The sequence below is a fragment of the Schistocerca americana genome, chromosome 6 (genome assembly GCF_021461395.2).
Source record: "Schistocerca americana isolate TAMUIC-IGC-003095 chromosome 6, iqSchAmer2.1, whole genome shotgun sequence".
NCBI classification, from domain to species: Eukaryota; Metazoa; Arthropoda; class Insecta; order Orthoptera; family Acrididae; genus Schistocerca; species Schistocerca americana.
In genome coordinates, this window is record NC_060124.1 from 335,968,459 (window position 1) to 335,991,764 (window position 23,306).

Here is a 23,306-nt window from a genome sequence, read left to right on the forward strand (position 1 = left end):
ACCTTAGATTACTATTTACATAAAACATGTTTTTCTGTGTGTGGGCTTACAACATACTGCTGGAATGCCATCCATCATGTAAAGACAGAAAACATTCCGTACAGTTGGTTTAAGACAAGAGAAGATGTTATGAAAAAGTCAGCTATTTGATATACTCACAACTCTTCTGTAATTTTTTTTTTCCGAAGCATGATATTTTCACCAGGCTGCACTGTAGGCTGGATTCTGCATTACTCCGTGTCGCTGCTCACGCCGTCTCTCTTGGAGTCCCAAGTTTGTCTTGTGAGCGATAGTCGGAAGTTTTAGCAAGAATTTCAGTTAGAGTGACAACAGTCTGCCTGAAGGGACACTGTTCTGGCGTAGGTTTTGGTACTGAACGAATACTGGTTTTCCACTTTGTCATGCAGCTGTGTATATGTGGGTGGGATAGCTACTTGGTCTTTGTGTAAAATGCGCTATCCACAGGTATTTCACTTATGTTTCTTACTGGTCCAATTGATCATATTACATATGCTGTAATTTTTGGCGTCGATGATTTATTTCAATTGCAACTATACGCTGTATTCCTCTGTAGTCAGATACATGGGCCTACAGCTAGTTATGTTTCGCATAGCCATGACCCCTCGTTCAAATTAGTCTCTCTCTCTCAGTTATTGGTAAGCATATCATGTTGATCAAGCAAATTATTTGAATAATAGATAACCTGTAACACAAGTAAACACAGATATTACCGCATATTTTATTAATATGTTGATGAGTACAATTCTTAATATGCAAATGAATATTTAAATTTTACACTGAAATCAGGCCCTCTTTGATGTAGTTTTTGGTTATTAAAGTTCCCTTCTCTACCGATTACGTGAAAAGCACACCTTTTTTTCTTGCTGGAAAACCCTACGTGCCGCTCACGTGATCACGAGACCGCAGGTTGAGGCACCTAGCTGAATGGATGCCGCCTTAGTGTGAGTTGCAGCAGTGGGAGGACAGAGTTGTGTGTGGATGTCGTGGAAGTGTGAAGGCAGAATTGAAATATTAAAATTTGGGATATGCTGTCGAGGATACAAGAAAAACGCGGGTATTACATGTCAATTAATGGAACAAGTGGAGAAATGTAAAAATGGCATTTGTAGGGCCACAAACGTTAATAGACAGTTGTTGTAGATAGACGAAACATTCGAAAATGATAAAATTAGTTAATCATTCAATTCTGTTGTAACAACTTCACAACTCAGAACTGCCGTCGTTCTATGCAGATGTTAACTATATGACTGCCATAGTAGATTGTTTTTAGAAGTATTTTATGGTCTGTTGTGACGTATTTTTACCATGAGTTTCGTTTTCGTTTGTTGTGAATTCCTTAGTCTGCTGTTTCGCACTTGTGTAACAGCAGTTCGATTTAACAATTGTTTCATTATGTATGCTTAGTGTACACTTGTGACCTCTAGCAACCAGTTTGCTGCTCGCAGACTGGTGGGTGTCATGTATCCTGGTTCAAGTGCTCTAGTGTACATTTAGCTTTACGTCTTTTTCCCCAAGTAAATTTCATCTAATAGCTTGTTTTGTATTGTGTATATTTTTTGTCCTATGTTTGTCATTTAAATGTTAACAAGTTTATGCTCTTACATAGTTAACTGTAGTCTTCAGTTCCAACAGTGACAGTACAGCTATGTTTTGAATGTGTGCACATCTCCAGTACTGTATAATTAATGTGTTACAAGGCCACATATTCAAGTATGTAGAGGTGTGTATTTCAAGAGCTTTTGTTCATGGTGTGCAGTGGTAAGGTGTGAGGCCATGAAAGACAGACAGGTGATCGATACTGACAGCCATGATCTAGTTAACTGCACATGTCTTTATACTTTCAGTGATAGATTTAGGCACAAGGTCAAAGCCCTGGTTGTCTACAGAGGCCACGAGAATGACAGGCCACAGTGTGTACCTTACAGCATGTGACACTATAGTCTTAATGAGTGCCAGAAGCTGACTCCGGCAGGGATTGGGTAACTATTTCATACGAGTTTAATAATTCATAACTGTGCCTTTAAATGCATTCAAGCTCTCGGCAGCGCATGAAAAAGTTAAGACCGTTAGCGAGTACCTTGCGTGGAGGCGATATTTCACGAAGTAAGGCGAGTGTGACGTCAGAAGCTCGTTGTAGAGTCCGTATTTCTCGAGGGCCTCGTTGTCTACCGAAAGCCATCGCAGACGCCACTGGCGGCGGCAACAACACGATGGTCAGCCAGAGACCTCGCCTGGAGTCAGCTGACACGGCAGTGCTCCGACTGTCCACTCCAAGACGATTCCTCCAAAACCTGCTTCCGCGTGACTCTTGAGGGATTTAAGTTATTTTGGTTTCTAACGTAGTTTCCTGGCGTTTTACTATTCAAACAAATCATTTCATGAGAATTTAGTAACAAGTCAGAAACGATAACATATCATTTGAGGGACACGAAGCTGACATATGTATAATGATAAATGTGAATATGTTTCATTAATTACAATAAATTTAAAATACACAAATGACCTGTTGATTATCGTGAATAGCACTCAAGGTTTTGACGCAATAGCGGAATAAATAAAAGTCGTTCTTGCCGGGATCTTGCTCTCTCTCCCCCAACTAACTGGATACAAGATTGTATCATGTACCTCATGTGCTAGGTCTTACACGTAATTAAGCTTACAATTACATTACTTTATTGACATTTTCTCTTCCTTATAAGCAATTCAGAAAAGTCGTAGAGTGCTTCGCATATTTCAGATGTCAGGAGATACTTGACATATAGCAACTGCCTAAATACGGAAAATGATTAACGTACCTGTATCTACGTAGTTAGTATGATTCAGAGTGTAGATGCTAACCTTTCTTGAGGTTAAATTACTCATCGCACTTGAATATCTTGCTTTTAAATTTTCCACTACAGTTCCAATGACAAGCAAACTGAAAACGCCAGCCAACATATGTGCAGGTTTATCAACTTCGCTAAGAAATCTGGAGACGCGTCCAGTGACAAAATGTGCTACCTTGACGTGTTTATCACTTGTATAAAAAGTTCAGACACCGTTTTTTTGCATCAGTCTACTTTCTTAGTAAAAAACATTCACCAAACAAAGTTTTCCTACCTGAATAACTCAGTTTAGCTTCACAGACGTAACAAGTGTTGTATTTAGTGAAACCTCTGTCCTGATTATTGGCTCCTATAAAACAATATTGCAGTGTTGATAGTGATGGTACGCTATGCTCGTTTTCTTGTGTTTTCTTTCATTCCTCTTGAGTAACGCTTCGTCACAGGTACATGTAGCACTCCAGTTATGGCACGGGATTCAAGTTCTAGAGCACTGGTTTCAAATCCACTTTCGAGCACCCACATCTAGATTTAATGTTTCCCTAAGTCCTGTAGCTGGTTGATTGCACTGATAATGACAAGGCTGAGTTCTGTATTCACCACTGCATAAGCTTAGATTGTGCCCTGTCTCAGAATAATTTGTACTCCACGAGACGTTAAACACCAAAGTTTCATTCTTCCTTCCTCCGAAATGTGGACTAATATCGCATCAATCTAGTGTAAGTCTATAATGTGAAGGTGTGAGTTAGTCAAAAAGACAGCACAGAAATTTGTTCCCCGCGGGAAACAGTCTGTGCTACAGGTAATAACTTATATCGGGAGTGTTTAGGTGCGCCCTCAGTCATTTATAGATTCTGCACGTGCGTTTCTTAGACTACAACATTCCACAGAATATTCGGATGTTTAGTAAGGCACTGCAACAAATACCATTCGCAGATTGTATTTCAGTACTTCGGTAATCTCTGGCCAATCCCAGACTGTGCTTAGCTTTCTTGATGACTTATCCTTGGATAGATCGCCTACCGTCTGAGCTTCATCATACGAACTATGTGAAGGAACCTATCGAGATTCATTCCTACGAAAGCCTCCTCGTTGAACAGTTTCCTAGAACTGCTACCGAGTGCCGCCGGGGCTGATCAGTAATTTTGATGCTGTCAACGCTATTTTTGTAATCCATTTGACAAATGCTACACCTGTGTCGTAAAGCACTGTTCCTCTACCTCTGATTCAAATACATACTTCAGGATAGAAAGCTACCGTTTGTACATTTTCAAATATTTATTAGATATCCTTTCCACCTGGGCCTTATAATATTAGAGATTATATTTTGGCCTTACGTGTTTATTTTTGAGATAGTATTTCGTTTATTTCCATGTGATGTGATGTGATGTGATGTGATGTGTGTGTGTGTGAGTTTGTGTGTGTGTGTGTGTGTGTGTGTGTGTGTGTGTGTGTGTGTGTGTGTGTGTGTGCGCTTGTTTGGGTGAACGCTTGTTAATCTACAGGGAATGATTAACTTAATCTAATATTATGAAGCAATATCCAGTACCACTTTATTGATCATTGTAGGCAAAGAAGGTCGGAATTAGCGAAGCAAACTGAAGTCAGGTATTTCTATTCATCACGGAAATTACGAAGAACAGTGAAGAATGAATACGACACATTCAAAACCTGTAAGAAAACAAGAACGTGTTAGAAACAATGTATTTTGTAATGTAAATTAATTACAAAAAGCTTATCTACTTAACAGTGTATGTAGACCTCAAATGTTACGCAATTAAACACTGTTGGGTGTAAAAGCAGGAATACCGGACAGCCAGCAAGTTGCACAAAGTGGTGGATTTCAAATAAGCTTGACTGCGATTTCGACAGATCTAAACCCGTCTTCTCCAGAAGGACAGACAACTTCACATTAACTATTCACTCAGTGAAAGCTGCTTCCACATTACAATTATCGGCAACGGTCTGTATGTCCATATGTAAAAATTAAGAACCCTAGAATCAAGTGCTTATCACATCAGTAAATAATATACATTAGAAGAAAAATGGCTCTGAGAACTATGGAACTTAACGGCCATGATCATCAGTCCATCAGAAGAAAAGACCATGTTAGTAGCTACATACTTGAGTCGGCATGTAGCAAAAGCATTGCACCAGGTAGACGTATTTTTGCACGACAGTCGAGGAGCTGCCAGGAATACCGAGAACTACATTGCAAAGGACATGGGAAAAAGAAAAGCCTGTGTGCTGATTGTACCGCACGCACATTTAGGTGATGAAGAACACGGCAGGGTCCAAGACGGCAAAGGACAGGCACGACCACCCAAAAGTGATACTGTTCTCAAGAAATCATTTCTCGAATTTCACTATAATGCCGAGAGGTAGGTTCCTGGTAGCCCCTCAACGACACACTAGCCGAGAAGGCAAATATCATGCTCAAGTTTAGCGCCAACAGATGGCTCACAGTCCTGGATCTCCCTCCGTATTTGGGCCCAGCCGACTTCTGGTTTTTCCCCAAATTGAAGTTGGCAGTGAGAGAACACCATTACGAGGCAGTGAAGGACAACTAGAAAAACCATACTGCAGTATTAAGTGCAAAATCAAAAAAGGACTACAGCGACTGTTACAGAATATTTTTACAACTATTTCAGCTGCGTATTGATTCAGGGGGAGACTATTTTGAAGAAATACGGTGATATGGTGATCATAATCCATGATTTTTATTTGTCAGAGCCACATTCCAAACAGAAGTGGGACGTATTACATACACTAAATTCCAGTTTTTGTCTGGATAACATTGTCCAAGAAGTAACTGAAAATATTCCAAGTCAACCGGTCTCTAAGAAGTTTTCGGGAGGTCTCCTTTGGTCATGAGGAGAAAACCGTAGCTGGAAGTTCACTGCAAAAACATAACCAGACTGGCATTCTGTGTGCAACATGCCAGAATGATGGGACATTTCAATGGAAAGCCAACCAATCTTCAATGGACTGGATCTCAAACTACTAGCTCTCCTCCTTGGAGCAGGGAATACAAAATAAAATAAAATGAAATAAAATAAACAAAGAGTGACTGGTCCGCTCTCGGAACGTTGGTACGTAGGGTTCGTGGTGGAAGTCACCTACTTTATTGCGCATACTCCATCTCTGGAGCAAGCTAGCCAGCATTCTGTGCATAATTATGTGCCCAGCAGCTTTTATGACGAAGCACTTTCCCCTATCTCCCAATAAGAGTTTCTCAACATTAACGTGCGCGGCCAGATTTCAGGCTCTCAAACGCTACAACAAATTTTCCCATCATCTTTAACTCATGCTTCTTGCTCTTTCCGTTTCTCAATCAGTTACGCCACTTTCTTTTCCTCTTTCTTCATAATATTTTGATTTGCCAATTTCCTTTTTCTGTCTCTTCCATGCCTTTTCTCATTCTCTCATATTGATATCCATTGCTGCTATTGCTCACAGCTTAAAATTACCTCCGAGTAACTTGTCTCTGCTGGTTTAGTCATGAGCGAGGGTAAGCTTATCTTTTTTCCTCCGACTCCTTTGTGTTTATGTCAGTAGTTATCTTCAGATTATCAATAACACCACACAAAAGAGTGCAAATTCCGAAACTCGCTAGGTAAAATGGAATAGTATTTTCTGTAACTTCCGATGGGAGTCTAATCATCAAACTAGAATGAAAACAGACAACACAGCAGCTGATCTCTTCTGATCAGCCATTGTTTTTTTATTATTCAGACTGGTGTACACATTAAAAATGACTGGGAGAAATTAATTTAACTTGTAGGAATGACAAATAATTTCAGAAACATCAAAACGATATTTACTCGCTACGCTGAAGAGCTGACAATGGTCCCAAATTATGACATCCTATGCTTGCTTGTACCGACTAGAAAGGTGGGTGGGTGGACAGTGAGAGTAATAAACATAAATATTAACGTGTTTTGGCGACAATTTGTGAACTGGAATGAAGTTTTCTAAGAAGAAATTCGAGAACGTATACAACAGAATCTGCCGGATATCTCCGCGCTACTGACACACGTTTAAGCATCACGGAAAAGGACTGGTATACTAAATTGACACTGGCCACCCTAGTGTGGAATTCACTACGTTGATCAAAGAATGCATGCGATTAAAACTAAAATGCAAATGTAATACTTGGCTGGCGAAGTTTATAAAAGGAAGGTGAACAAAATCTTGCAATAATATTATTTATCTGCTCAACTAAGAGAAAGTGCAAGTTGACGGCATTTGTAAAATTGATTATCTGTTAAAATGGCGTCCAGAAGCCTCTGCGCACAGCTTATTTGTAACAGTTTCGATCAAAACTGGTAGGTATTGTTCGAAGAGTGTCACAGACAGCGAAGATTTTTGACTGTGAAAGCTCATCAATCTTGACATGTGTCACATATTCGCTCATGACCAAACTAGATGTCATGCAGTGATGTATCATTACGTGAAGTACCTGTATCCATCCCCTGTCTTGATCAATCTTCCGAATTCTACACAATTCTTCACAAAAAAGAGGTGTTTCTAACTTCTTACATACAACGTTTCATAGGTTTTGGTATCCCACAACGGAAACTGCACTACGTATTTGTCTTCATAGTTTTAGAATCATGACTTTCTGGAGCATGGGCCTTATCTGAAATTGATACCTTTGGCTTTCTCTGTCATTCCTGAAAAGTTGATCATTGTCACTGAAACGACCTGATACAACCAGTGCTCTTCCCCTGGAAAGGAACTCGGTCCATCACGAAATATCTAAACAATGAGAAACGCCACACGCGTAGCACTAAAATGCATCATGTGTACAAAATATAGGCACAAAAATGTATAATCGAAAGGAAAATGCACGTGCCATAGTGAGTGTCCAGAACTGAGATGTCAAATATCGAAATGTTCTTAATACTGTTCATTCTCTATCGCTATCTGGTTATCAGTGTAGAGAGAGGATTTTCACATTCTCTTCTCGCGAAAGACTTTCATCTTCGTTAGTGTTCTATCACAGTAGGGTTGAGAATGTGGCAAGAGGAATCTGAAAAATCGGTATGTCATTTTTATTTAATTCAATAACTTTACTCCCTAACCTTACAGGCAAATGTAAAGCGGGATTTTCGAATAATGACCCACACCAGCTATTAATGTATTTATGCAATGAGGATTTTGCCCCAAATTACATCTCTGACCTTTTGGTTGCCTACATTCAGAGGCTGGCGCAACTACATGTCATCGTTGAATGACCCTGATCTTGATCTTCACCCTGAGTTCAGGACATTTCTAAGATAGTGGACTAGAGAAATGTATAAACTTTAAAGTGGTGTATAGTGGGAAATTTAAAAACTACGTGTGGCACTGTGCAGTAAATTCAAAATTCAAAATTGCTTTTTCTACCAATTATGTTGCACGTGCGTGCACTTACACACACACACACACACACACACACACACACACGTTTTTTTTATACTTGCATCATTCCCCAAAGTATTGGAGAAGTATTGATATTGACTGAACTCTTTGCATTCACCATCAGCAGTACATTCCACGTCTCCCCGTTTATGTCAAATACCGTTCTATCTAATCATCAGCAAATTCCATCCCAGCTTTTGTAATATATTACAGGAGAATGGCAAAGAGCAAAAATAAACGACATAGTAGGTGAAAAATGTGAAACTATTAACCCCAGCAGCACCAACGCCTTTTAAATAACTTATGCTACTAGTTCCATGCCCACTACTAAAATGATGAAGGATACAAATTTAATTGTTTTTCAGTTTTGTTAACAACATATTTTTAAAGAACTACTGGTGTGTAAGTAGTGGCAGAGATTTAAAATATCTTTTAGTATTGCCTTAGCAACACCAACACATTTTCAACAACGTCTGCTACCAATGGGGAGAGAGGGAGGGGGGAGGGAGAGAATGTGTGGCCATCACTAATAAACTAAAAATGCTGATTTTGTTGTGTTTTCTTAACTTTCGTTATCAACATACTTCTTGGATGGATGCTGATGTCTAAGTAGGATTGAGAACCTGAAAGTATTGAAAATGTCATTCCTTGTCAAAAAGTTACATCTAATGTTAGGCATTAATTAGACTTCAAGTTTCGGATTAAATGTAACTGAAAAATTAAAACGGTTAAAAGATCTGGTAGAAGACTTCATTGTGAACAATAAATACGGTCTTCAACATTTTCCAGTATAAAATACAGTACCAAGTTACAATATTTACAAAAGGCGGTAATAACGTACCATCCTGTTGCTCTTTCTGGGTTGGTGCACGTTAGACATCAATTTTGTGGTGAGATGCCCATATGTTGCAAGAAAATGAAAGCGTTGAAGTGACGACTATGATGGTTCAGAAACAAATGATTCAGCAAGATTAATCGCTCTTGCCTTTATATTCCCTACCAGCTTAGTCAATAATTGTTGACGTCTTTGCGTGTGTAGTGATACAATTTAACATTTCATTATTTTAACAATTCTGAATATTTGTGGCTTGCAGTAGTACTTAGTCTCCAAGTTAATATTTTTGCAATCTCTCACTATCACTGACTATATGAAAACGCATGTGAGCTCTTCCCACACAAAATGATACTTAAAAAAAAGTTATCTCTTTTCTGTACAGAAATTTCATATTTCAATAAATCTCGAAGTTCTAGAAACGTTGTCGCCTGAGAATGTTTTATCAGCGTGTTCAGGCTTGCTGATGCCTAATCTACACGTGTGCATGTGTCCCTTCCTGGTGTTGGAATACTATTTTAGACCTAGTAGCTGCACATACAGTGCCAGCTCCTGGTTATACTATAATACCTAAGAGTTTGACAGTGGTGGGAGCCCTCATACGGCGAGAGTTGATGCACACAGGAGCATTGTTGAACATGGTCAGTTTGGTGATCCAGGTAATATTGCGTGGGGATATATCACGTTCCATGGCTTTACTGATCAAATGCTAGAACACAGTACACACGTTGGCCAATGTTATTGTGACAGAATGCTCCTTCCTCACGTCTGTTTCTTAGGGCTGTATATGACTCTGAATTCTCTTTGATGGATGAAAATATCTGACCTCATTGAACAGCGCCGGTTGAGGAGATCTTGAAGCGAGATATTCGGCGAATAGACTGACCTGCCGATAGCCCCTAGATAAATCCCATCGGGCTCAAATTTGATGTTTTGGGGAGACGTATTTCAGAACGTCCACTTACACCAACTATCACACTGCAGTTGTAAACAACGCTAGTGAAGAGATGGGACGCCCTACCATAAGAACACTTTCGAACCTCCTGTTCAGCATAGGAGTTTGTCGCACAACATGTTTTGCTTTCCGTCTTGATCACACAACCCATTAAAAACCATCTCCCATAATTTTTGCTGTCCAGGGGGCCATCATGAAAGGTGGTAATTTCAGTGCAATTACTGTTTTTGAGAAAAAGTGTCATTTCTGTTCGTCTCACTGCGTATTTGTTTCAGTTACCTTTTGTAGCAGATGTTTCGACGATTTGTCCAAGTTTCATCGAGCTATGTAACTTGGTGATGACATATGCAAAATTTCCTCTGATCCTAAAGCTTATCAGACCACTGTACATATCCTGTAAATTCTGTGTTGGCTTAGTACTGAAATTTCTTTCAATGGACGAGTCCATAGAAGTGTCACGACCATAGGTCACTTAGCAAACTTAATTTTCACCCTTAATTCTACAGGAGATGGTGATGACTACTTGCAACGCCTAAGCGTGACGCACTGGCAACTCAGTCACAATAAAGTAATGGCGAAAACTTGTGCTGGGTATGGGGTCGTTCTGCTGTTGGGATGTTTACTGCATCTGTGATAGGCCAATAGACCTTTTTTAACTCTCGGAAGCAATCAGCCTGTAGTCAGATTATGACCTGAGATTCAAAGTACAATGAAGAAACTCTACAATTTACATCATGTAGGATGAAGGTTAGTTACTTAGTTACATATTCCATAGATCATTCGAGAGACTCTTACATCGAAATGATGTGAAACGAAGCTGTTTAAAGGTTGTATACATGATTAATGTTAACATTGATGAACACTCTTTCCTTTTACTGCCTCAATTGTTAAGCAGAAATTCGCCAGTGGAATACAAGAAACTGTCCAGGAGAAATAATTTTAAATTAGATTTAAAACTTGCTTTATTAGCAATATTTAAAACAGTGTAGTTAGATTGCATGGCTCCTTGAGGAGTTACCTACATGACCTCCATGGGTGAACACCACATATTATACTTAGTGTTCGCTTTTATGCACTCAGTACTTTGTTTCTAAGTTGTGAGGTACCCAAGAAAGTTATTCTGTAAGATATTATTAAGTAGAAAAATGCAAAAAGTTTCAGCACGTTGAAACGTTTATACGAAGAGCAAGAGTAGCAGAACTTCATTCTTTGAGAAGCTCAGTAATGTACTTGTTCCACTTGAAATTTTCATCACTATGTACACCTGAGACGTTGAAGTAGTCCCACCTACTAACTGATACCTGCTCACATGCTAGATCAATTGTTCATATTATTCTATTTTTTGTATACCTTTGAATGTAGTGTATCTTTTCAAAATTTAGGGAGAATCTATTTTCAGAGAACCACACAATAATTATCAGAAAAATATCATTTACAAAGTCTTCTCTTGCTTGCTCTCTAATGGGATTTATTATAACACTAATATCATCTGCAAAATGTATATAAGAAGTAACAGTGGACCCCAAAATTGAACGCTGTGGGACTCCCTTTATGATTTCACCCCAGCCATTAAAATGTTCTTCTTTTAAAATATTGTCTAAATCATTCAAGACAAACTTTTTCATTCTCTTTCTCAAGTATGATTCGAACCAACTATTTAAAAAGCCATCAATATGACGAAACTTGACTTTCTCTAAGAGAGTGTCATAATATATACAATTGAAGGCCTTAGACAGATCATAAGGCTTAACAGGTGGAGATAGATTATTATTTAAGACTAGCACTATTCGAAGAGTGAATGGATTAATAGCACTCTCAGTTGAGAAACATTTCAGGGATTCTTTCTGTGATTTGCTAAGTACTTTATTTCCACGTAAGTGTGTGACTACTGTCGAGTACATTACCTTTTCAAACAATTTGGGAAAAAATGTCAGTCATGCAATGGGACGATAATTGTTTAAGTCTGTATTGTCACCTTCCTTATGAAGTGGTTTAAGTATTGCACATTTTAACTTGTGTGGAAAAATTCCCTGTGCCAGTAAAGCATTGATTATACAACTAAGGAAATTGGTTGTTAACTTGGAATACTTTTCAAAATTCTGTCTGCAGTTGCATCAACCCCAACAAGAGCTTTTGTTTCTTACACTTTCTGTAAGCGCATTCTGTGAAGGATGTTGATGCTACTTCTATTTGCTTCAAGTTTTTGTGGAATAAGGTCATAATATATTTTCTTGCTTCTTCAACTGAACCATCTATTCCTGTGCATGCTGCTTCATTTGGAAAGTGTTGTTAAAAGCATTTTCAACTTGTGAACTATCAATCACAACATGGTCATAAAGTTTAATTGTTGTGGAAACTTGTACAGTCTCCTGCCCTATTTCCCATTTGACAATGTGTCATACGGTTTTAATCTTATTATCTCCATTATTTATTTCAGTTAGTCCATGCATACCTCTGGACTATATAATGGCTTTACTTAAAATACTACAGTATATGTTATAGTTTGCAAGTAATGACCGGACTTCACATACTATGGCCCTTACATAAATTTCTGTGTTCCTCCTACATGAGATTTTAATTCAATTAGTTATCCGTGACTGACTTGTCTTTTTACTGGATCATTTAGATAACTGTTTAGGAAAGCAACTCTGAAATAATAAAACGAATTTACTAAGGAACGAATTTAGTTAGATATTAGCATGTCCTCTTACATATATGTCGTCCCACATCACACATTTTAGTTTAATCTTAAGACACAGAACGTAGCAATAAGGGTAGCAGTGTACTGGACGCGGCATGAAAAGAACATAATATTGCAATAATAAGCCTCACTGCTTGGTAGAAACCTGCCTCTGGGTTGCCAAATTTCAATTAATTTTGGATCACAATCAGATAGTCCATTAGCATGAATTGTTTTAGCGTGGTGGCAGTGAAACAGCGGGTACCTTTTACGTAGAAGAATTACAGAGAGTCAGTCAACCAGATGTGGTTATCATGGAGCATGTCGGAAAATGGTGGCGGAATAAGGTCTTTGTTAAACGACATGGCTGCCTTTCATCGCACAACAGCTGGGCGTATAAGGCAATGACACCCTCGAACAGTGCAGTAGCAAAGAGTGTCTTGTGGAAGGCGCAGTTTAGATAATGGCAGTATTCTCGACATGCTACTGGTAAAATTATATGTTTACTCGTATCACTATAGCGGGATAGGAGCAAAGGTGGAGAACGAAATAGTATGCAGTGGCAAGGGGAGTAATGTACCGGATGAGAGCAATTCATGGCAGCATTTTCAGCTGATAAAGAAATGCATATTAAACTTAAAATGGTGTAGCGATAAAACTCTGAGAAGTAATAACGAATGGCTACTTGTAGCACATATTGGTAAAGGTCTTAGCGTTTTAGGCAATGATAGCAAACGGGGAGGCGTATTAATCCAAGGTACAGGTTAACTGAAGTTTAAAAAAAGAATCAACAGCTATGTAACCCAGATTTTCATTCAATCAGAAGAAATAACTAAGTTGAAACAAACGAGTGAAGATATGCCTGACTTAAATGTGGACATACACAAGAAGGAGCATATATTTGCAAGCTTAAAGTGCCTTTTCCAATAGAGCCTATTGCAATAGAGATGATGTCAAGGTAACACGACATATACTTAGTGAAATTGATGAGGGAATAGCACTACAGACTTTCCTTTCTTACCCTATTCTTTTGCTGTCTGTATTGGAGTTTTATTTCTTGCATTTTCTGTGTTCTGTTTATGTAAATATTGTGCTATTTAGGCTGTTTTAGATTTCTTTTGAAGCACATGGCAGACAACTATTGTGACATAAACACACTGGTGTAAAAAATAAAAGTAACGTAAATTCTGCAATGTTGTGTTTGCTCTGCCATAAAAGGGTATAAACAGGTGATAGTAAAGTAGAAACAGTGTAAAGAATACATCTGCAATATGCTTCACGGCAGACAAAAATGTTCTTAACAGATTTGCATACACATTCCTACAACTGGTTAGCGTGCTCAGTGTGGAGTGTGGCTACCTGTGGCAGGAATTCAGCCCTGACAGTGGTGAGTCCTACTGTGGATGATATCGCCAGTCTCATGTTGAGACAACAACGCCCTTTCTTGCTGGAGAGTTGCTCGCAGGTCTTGGAGAGTGCTTGGTGAATGCTGACATGATCCAACCTGTCTCCCAAGTGCGCCCCAGACGTGCTCTATGGGATTCAAAGCGGGAGAGCAATCAGGCGACGCCATGCGTGTAATATCTTCCGTTTCCGTGAAAACATCAATCGCTCTCGCTCTGAGGTTGAACCTTATCATACGAAGTCTGGGCCCGCACCATCTCGCACATGAGGTCCCAAGACCTTGTCACGATACCTGATAGTAGTTAAACCTTGCAGATTCTCCCATACAGTTCCATGAGGAACAGTTCATGTGGTCAACATCGTCCTTGCCAACAACATAAGGGATTCTCCACGATACAGGTCTCTTTCCATAAAGTTTAGGTTCCGAAATCATATTCCACGTTCCCTCCAGATCCAAATGCGTCGAGAATCACTGTTGAGACGAAACTGGGATTCATAAGAGAAATAAGCGTCGGCTCACTGTTCGACCACCCAGGTGGTATGTTCCTTCTGCGAAGACATCAGAAATACACACCCAGCAGGTCACTCTGCCGAAGCCTTCTGTACACCGATTGTCACAATGCAGCAAGTCCAGTGGATGCTGCGAGATCAGATTCCTGATGCCGTGCAGTACTAAGGCGGTGCTGTTTTGCCCTTACATCCGAATAACGGTCTTCTCTCTCCGATATCACACATGGTCGGTCATGCCATGGTCTCTGGGGTATTGCTTCCGTCTCTATAAATTGTTGCCACATGCGAGAAACAATAGAACGATTCACGTTAAGCCATGAGGCCTCATCAGATTGCGGTTGTCCTGCTTCCATTCTTATTATCGCCCTCCACCTCATAGAGTCTGGTCTGTGTCTTCTTTGTTCCATACTGCGCGTTGGATGACTGAATACACTGCGATTGTGCATGTGAAACTACCCGGCAAAAACTATCCCATTTGATAGATGCCCAGACGTCGTCATTATGTGGTTACCCGCTGATCGGAGAGCTCACGATTGTACGGAAATCCGTTGACAGTTTGTATGAATATACGGTTAATTAGACACAAGACGGTAAAATGGCGGTTCGTTGCTTTAATTTTGGACACCAGTGTTTGGATTGAGACCACTATAGTGAAAAATGCAGAAACTACGAGAGGACATGTATTCAGTATAGGTGATCTCATGTACAAAATCACATGAGAGGGAGGCACCCCATCCCCCTCAAAATCAAATAATCAGATACGAGTGATGCTGTACGTGCTTGTAGAGGAGAAAGTGGTGTGGAACTAAAGTCAGCCACTAAAAGAGAGAGAAGAAAAAATATAATAAAATTTGAAGTAAACCTATAATGAAGGACTCCCTTTAACAATAAGAGATAGAAGGAGAAAATACAGTAATCTGGACTCCACATATATATGCATCAGGAGTTTGTGTGCGTCTATTTTTGATTAATACGTACCTATTTAAATTGAGTGCTTAATTAATTGTTATTATAGTCTCTACACATACTCAGACACATTAAGATTGTCATTTAATAAAGTGATCTTGAAATCGATGAAAGTAAAGAGGAAGAGGAATACGAGACAAAGAAAAATAGGTGTAACGAACAATAAAAGGCTTTTACCTAAAGTATAAGTAGTAAATGTATTTTTGGCAACTACAAAAAAAAAATGGTTCAAATGGCTCTGAGCACTATGGGACTCAACTTCTCTGGTCATTAGTCCCCTAGAACTTAGAACTAGTTAAACCTAACTAACCTAAGAACATCACACACATCCATGACCGAGACAGGATTCGAACCTGCGACCGTAGGGGTCTCGCGGTTCCAGACTGCAGCGCCTAGAACCGCACGGCCACTTCGGCCGGCTGGCAAGTACAGAATGCCAGTTTTGTCACTCTTGTAACAATGAATGACGAGTTGCACCCTTTCACCACAAAAACTTTGATAATGAACATTATTATAAAACAATGTTTTATGAAACAACCAAAAATATATATACTTCTTTCTCCCCAAGTGGGAAATGTGACCTACAGGAACTCCGTGTGTTAACGCAGGAGAAACTAAGGGGCGAAATAAGAAGCAGTAGTTGACGCTGGGTATATGCAGCCACAGGGTACAATTTCCTCCTTAGAACTGACTGTGTTTTTCATCCCGCCAGCACCACTGTAGACTGCAGTTGCCCTACCTGGGGCACCTCTGATGCTCACCTTTAGGTATATCGTAACATTCCTATCAGGCCTGTATTAACCACGTTGTTGCTAATTCAACCTCGTGCAGATTCTTAGCTCAGCATGTATCCTATGCATGATTATACCGAAGGAGGGCCGTTGAGCCTAGGGGCACCCCAGCTCCAGCAATTCAGAAGCAGCAAAGCTCACCCCAACCCCAGCCAACTACGTGAAGGCGACAACTGCTACTGTTATTTACACCAGAGAAGGCAGAGGAGCCTCGCTCGCGACGACACAGGAACAGAGACGACCACACTTTACGTACTTCAGCGATACTTCAGCAAGTCTGTCTCGTGGGAGTGGCCAACCGACCTCACCATCATTGGAGGAGATGGACATCAGATATCCTAGCCAATAAAACCCCATGGTTTCTCGAAAATGTCTCCGATGTAGGAGTCTAACTTCTCGCGCCTCGTCTCCCCACTGTTTGTACTGACAGCAACTGTACCTCCAGTATAGCCTGGAACATTTATGCATTTTCTCTGCCCTTTCTACGTATTTCTTGTATGGTTGTTAAAGAACAGTAATGGATTCTTCGGATGCATTTTCCCTGAAATTTCCTTAATGGCTGAGACTAATGCACGTGTCCCTGCCATAGGACATTTAGCCATCTCAATTTTCAGCGGTAACCTTACATGAGGTAGGTGCTGACCACTCTCAACGAGTAAAGGTGATGCACAGTAAATATTTATTTATTCGACTAATTTGCTGATATACTTAACCGCGCAAGATTAGGGCCATCAGGCTCTTCCTCACATTTATCCAGGCACTATACATATTTTGATTTATATTAATGATGATAAGGGTAAGTTACGTCAAGAATGCAGCATTATAAAACATTTCCTAGTAGCTGTAGTGCAGAGAAATGAAATTTAAGTACACTTTATTATAGTCGTACCTGACTGAACCAACAGAGACAAGATACAGGGAGGTAGTTTTAAAATAAGATGGCCAGCAGTAATGGACGTGAGAGAATCGATGGAAGGGAGAGAAAGAGGATAAAACAAAATATTAAGAAGAAAGAAAAAAAGAAAGTGACGTGCCTGGTTGGGAAATGAAGAAAGCATTAAGCATAACTGCGAGAATGCAGGAACATGTGCTATAGTGCCTACAGTATAAAAACTGGGAAAACTGGCCTCACGCGTAATTTTTTGGGGACCGTTATGAGGGTGACAAAGGGTAGTGTTTCAGTTTCTTCTTAAAAGAAACAGATCATTCAACTGTGCGCACAGCTCAGGGTAGCTTTTCGAAAGTTACCCATAGTCCACAATTTTTAGGCTATGGAACACCGAAGTCTAAAGGCAATACTTGTCATCTCACTACATCCAGTGCTTGAAAGACGGCGGCTTTCTCAGATCACGCAGTCGTGCTAGGTGACGCGTCAAATACCGACTAATAAAAGACAATCCGACTCCAGCCGAGTTTTTGGGCCTCCAAAAGATAGTGAGGATGCGTTATTAACTGGCCATGTTGAGGGTCTGGGTGTGCATTTCAGTGCAGAAAACAGCTTCAAATCTCATATGAACACTCAACAGTTGTTTCAAAAGAAGTGTGTACTTCAACAAGATGCTACAGATATATTAACCTGTCTCTTAATATTCTGAACACTGATTTCATGTCTTGTGTACAAAATGAATAAATTAGAAACGCTAAGGCAAGAAATAGATTGGAACGTTCAGAGCCATCTTCTCTCATCATCTGTGCGACGAAATATGAAGCTCATGTTTTATAGGATTATAAGCTACGGTTACTAGTTAAATTATAATTCCATTCAATCCATCGATTTAGAGTTCATCACTAGACAGTTTTATTTCAAGAAATCTGCATTAAACAGTTACGGGATAATTTTGCTTTTCGTGGTGGTGGTACCTCAACAATTTAACATAAACAAGACAAAGTGAAGGGGATAAACTAAGGGAATCCTAGCACATCAGAAGTTTGATAGCTGCAATAGCAGCGAAGGATGGACCCAAGACGTATTGCCATCATGAAGTCTTTTCTCCCTGTATCATGTTTATTATTGACGGAATAGGTGTCAGCGGAGGAACCAGCCAACCGTGCATTTGCAACATCAGTGCACAGTTGGACCGTTGCTCACTTCTGGCCATTCAGCTAATACCTTCAATGACGACTATAAGACCTTATGAAATTACAATGAAATCCAGACGATTAGAGGCTTATATGCGTTGATATACATCAACGCGAGCAGTTGAAAATGTGTTCCCCGACCGGGACTCGAACCTGGTATCTCCTGTTTACATTGCAGACGCTCTGTCCGACTGAGCCATCGAGGACACTGAGGACATTGCGACTGCAGGGACTTATCTCTGCCACGCTCCCCGTGAGACCCACACTTCCAACTTACTGTCTACACACTACAATTGTAGTGCCCTGCCCACTGCGCTCTTTACTCGCGGTAGTCAATCTACCGATTCCCGTAAGAGTTTTACCAATGTGAGTGCCTCCGCACTGAAGAAGATGATTGGCCGTTAAGCCTTATCTGTATGAAGATGATTTCTGTCCTTTCGGACATGTCCGAAAGAACAGATATCATCTTTATTCATGTAAGATCTAATGGCTGCCCCTGAGGAAATACTTACTGATATGAAGGACTCTCTGGAGAGAGAGAAGAAGCCACCAGCAGTGATTCGTAGCGCCCGTTGAGCTCTGAGCATCAGAAGCAACAGCGACCGTTTGGTTGACGTCGGGCATTCCTGCAGTGAAGTCACCGCGTCGTAAGCCGAGAATGCCACTTTTTCGCTCTGAAAGAAATGAAAAGTAACACCAGTAGATCAACAGATAACACCTTTTTTCCGACACTATAACTTTTTTGTCTGCTACTATGAAATTACTGTTTTAAACAAAATGCTGCTTCTGTATTAAACGACAGGTGAAATTGTAGATGAACGATGAAAAGTTCACTGACGACAGTTTAATGTTACCGTGTACCAAAAGATAACATATTGCTCCGTTTCAGAACAGCACTTGTTTTAGCATGGTGGAATCCTGAAACAACTTCTCAACAAAATAAGCATTCCGTCCTATTACATTCACAAAGGAAGCGAAGATGGAATGTGTCCCTTGGTATGAACCGTAAATTATAACTTTCTATTACCCAACATACTATAATGTTTATAAAGTTGCCACGTCGTCATCCTGGAACACATGTTTACTAGGTTTACTCAACAGGATATCAGAAGAACAAAGTCGCCTTTCATTTATCAGAGATTTCCATTGAAGTTCCTTAATGTCTGTGTAATGCTTTAGGATAGACTACAGTCATCGATGAATCCTACCATTGGGTCTGTTTATTCGTTCGAAATCTGTTCTGTTTGTTACTTCATTAGTGTTTCAATTTTGGTGCAGTACTTTAGGCTGATGCCTGCGTGCAGTTTGCTTTACAGACAGTCTACACTTTCCTAAATTACTTCTCGTACCTTGTACTGTTGAGCTGTAAATGTAATCATTTCATACGTTCCAAATGCACTACTGTGTCAATAAATCTTGTGTCAATTCATATTCCGTAAAAAGGTGTACTAAGTATTTTTTGGCATTGTATATGTTAATTCCTATGATGTTATATAATTCTTCAACCTGTGTACAGGTAAAGGAATCATTATCGATAGTTGTCAAACAATTGATGTATCGCCCCAGAAAATAAAAATCCAATTTCGGATCAATTTTCCAAATTGGGAATCATAATTTCACAGACAAGCAATGCTAATAGTCTTAAATGTGTCAATTAGGATTGGAAAATATGGACTTCGAAAGTCGGCAACAGATTCTCACGAGACAAAGTTGCAGCAAACTGCATGTTTTGGGCTCACTAGCCTATTTCGCGACTTAGATGACACCGGTAAACAGCTATGGTTTTTTTTTTTTTTTTTTTTTTTTTTTTTTTTGAACAGCACTGAAATTATTTTTCAGGATCCCCAGTTACCAGTGTAATGTAGGAGTTCCTGGCAGCTAATAAGCCTCACCATCGTTTTCTTTGATTCCTGTTGAGAAGGTGCTTAACAGAAATGTGTTTGTCAGTAGAAACATTAAGCAGATTGCCCCACTTGGTGGCGTTCCTCGAAAATGGATCATATGACGATAAAAGGAATCAATTTATCCCTTTTCGCTAGACAAGTACTAGTCTATATCGTCACACATCTGGCCCAATCATCAAAAAGTGGCTGAAGGAATTATGCCAGATTATGATCAAAAACAAAAGTAATGTGTAATACTAAACAGAAAGTATTTCTGCTTCATTAATCCGCTTCCGTCTTTATCATTGATCATAACTTGTACATACCTCCGAAATGAGATCGTCCCCGTACCAGCAGTATACGAAGAGTACTGAGAGTTCGAAGACCAGGTAGCTGCTGCTCTTACCGACTTCTTGCACACCATTAGACCTCTGAAAGAAAGAAAGCTCATCAATAACCGCTCGATTCTCTCCATCTACAACAACACAAACACAACCCCACTCTCCACAGGCATTAATCAGTCAACCGTATGACACGTACTTACTTGTTACTTTGGTACAGCTCGGAACATTTTTTAGTGTAGGATCTCTGCAGCAATATCCCAATGTCCGTCTCTTGAGTACGGAATCAACAACAATGTCAGATATTAATGTCGTACCATGAGATGAAAATGAGACCTAAAGCTTCGTCACTTTTATTCTTGTAAAGAGCAAACGTCAACAAATACTCTTCTAATGAGTTGTTATTAATGAAAAATCGTTTACTGTTACAGCGCAGGTTGTGCTATCTTAATTAATTGAATCATGAATAGTTGAGCTCAACGAGTTTAGATGTAACAGAGTTGTGTTTCCGGTCACTGTTTTACGTCAGTGTTATTTTACGGTGATTACTTAAAATATAAGTATGTGAGATTAAAAATATATATTTAGGAAAAAACTGTACAGCATCTGTTGGAGTTGGTGTATTGGAAATGATGGACACTCTGAGAAAAAAATTAGTGAATTTCTTTTAGACATATAAAATTTTGCCGGGAAACAACAATTTATGTCTGGCACAAGTCACAGCTCGTACTAAAAGTGTTTGTGCAGTAAGCAGGAGTAACCTTGCGAAAAGCCTACATATCTCGGAGTAAATATATAAAGAAGAGATTCGCAATGTATGAAACCACGAAAAAATCCCAAACCCCAGCAGATGTCATTTACACTGGTCTATGCAGAAAAGCGAAATTCGGGCTCAGTGGTAGCAGCAGGAAGCAGTAAAGCAGGTTAGCTTATGTTCAGTTGTACAGGTTTCCCCAAGTAAAAAGAGGAAGAGGAATATCACATACGCAGTTAAAGATGTATATCTACCACCTCGCCCGTTTCCTTGACACTAGCAGTGTCATCTCTGAAAACTATGTATGTTCATATAGCCTACTAGCGGAAACAACATATGGTACTTACATCATTACGGTACAAAATAAAGTAGAAAAGTTCTCACGTTTATTTTAAGTTTTAATTAAATTTGCAAATTTCTCAAATTACAAGCGGAAACAACATATGGTACTTACATCATTACGGTACAAAATAAAGTAGAAAAGTTCTCACGTTTATTTTAAGTTTTAATTAAATTTGCAAATATTCTCCTGCAAATTTCTCAAATTACAATCACCAATGTGCTACAACCTCCTACAAACAATTTTTCAATGATTTTGACATCATAATGTAAGGCTTTTGATAGTCAACTGAACCTTGGGTGATGTAATTTTGGTCCAAAATGTACAATGGCGAATCAAATATTTCGTTCAAATGGACTTAGACGGACTCTGGTTATATAAATAAATCAGTTTTTCTCTGTTTCCCGCCTACCATTCCCTTTTCCAAGGAGGCAGAATAGGTACATGGAGGGTGTAGGATCCTTTCGTGCCTTGTTCTACCTATCCTGAGTCTTTTTTCTGACCATTTCACACAGCCATATTTGAAAATGCCATCAACCGCCCAATTACGTTTTCAGAAATGCAACAAACAAATAATTAACCTACAAAAATATAATTCAAAATACAGCACACAAACAATTAGGCTACAAAAATATACATAGCAAATTATACGCAATTTGCTGACAAAGACATCCACGAATTTTCTTCCCATATTTGGTATGCAGATGTAGCAGTGATAACACCAAGACTGGGCTAGATACACAAGATAGGGTTAAAGACAGAATAGGTCAGCACGAATTCAATACGGATCTCAAGAAATCATAGTACAGGAGAGCGAAAGAATACGCTCACATGGTACTTTCGATCCATTTTTTCTGTATCACTCTACATTCAAACTCTTAATTTCCTTAAAAATCTAGTAGTTTCTATATAATATGCCCGCTAACCTTGTAAAAATGTGGAAGATAGTGTATTTAAATTTGAAACTCCTTCCCGACAATGCTTATTCAGTAATTGCAGGGACGCTTCTATACTCTCAACATTGATACTCTGGATATGTCACAACATTTCTCTTTATCCAAGTGGTTGGGTTGTTATGAGCGGTTAAGTATCATTGTATACAAAAGCAGCCACAAAGTCTACAAATATCATATGAGGATCTAGTTCGCCAAAGATGATGGCATGTGAAGTCACAGTATGTGATGCAAATACACCTGCATACAGCCCCGATTCAATCCAAGAAGAAACTCTGTTTCTTCGGCCCCATTCGACCAGGTGAATACAACATTTGATAAAGGACAGCAGTTCTCGGTTGCGAAAAGGAAGCTTAGGCTCGCTGATCCCTCGATAACGATATTGTCAAATTACATAAAAGGCGTTAACGGAAAATGGATGACTCCAGACGATGGAATTCTCTATCAACTGAACTGTTAGGTTCATAATTTACCTTGGCAGTCTGAAAAAGCTGAAAGCAGAAGCACACCCCGACGGAGAGGCATTGTCCCAGTAACATCCCGCCTAAACACTGCTCCAGCAGCTCAAA

General features: G+C 39.5%; 1 protein-coding gene across 1 annotated transcript; it reads right to left on the reverse strand.

The window, feature by feature from the left end:
- Positions 1 to 4,384: 4,384 nt before the first annotated feature.
- LOC124619354 (odorant receptor Or2-like) lies at positions 4,385 to 23,306 on the reverse strand. The gene is made up of 4 exons (XM_047145676.1): positions 23,211 to 23,306; positions 20,676 to 20,780; positions 18,979 to 19,140; positions 4,385 to 4,514 (listed from the first exon to the last, which is right to left on the reverse strand). Exons 1-4 carry the CDS (start codon positions 23,274 to 23,276, stop codon positions 4,458 to 4,460), a joined length of 390 nt encoding a protein of 129 aa, XP_047001632.1. The 5' UTR covers positions 23,277 to 23,306; the 3' UTR covers positions 4,385 to 4,457.

Excerpts from the sequence above, each read along its gene's own strand:
- LOC124619354 (XM_047145676.1), bottom strand. The coding sequence starts at position 23,276 with ATGTTACTGGGACAATGCCTCTCCGTCGGGGTGTGCTTCTGCTTTCAG. Across the intron at positions 20,781-23,210 it reads AGCTTTTTCAGACTGCCAAG|AGGTCTAATGGTGTGCAAGA; the intron begins GTAAATTATGAA and ends TCTTTCTTTCAG. Across the intron at positions 4,515-18,978 it reads CCAGAGAGTCCTTCATATCA|GTTTTGAATGTGTCGTATTC; the intron begins GTAAGTATTTCC and ends GTTTTCTTACAG.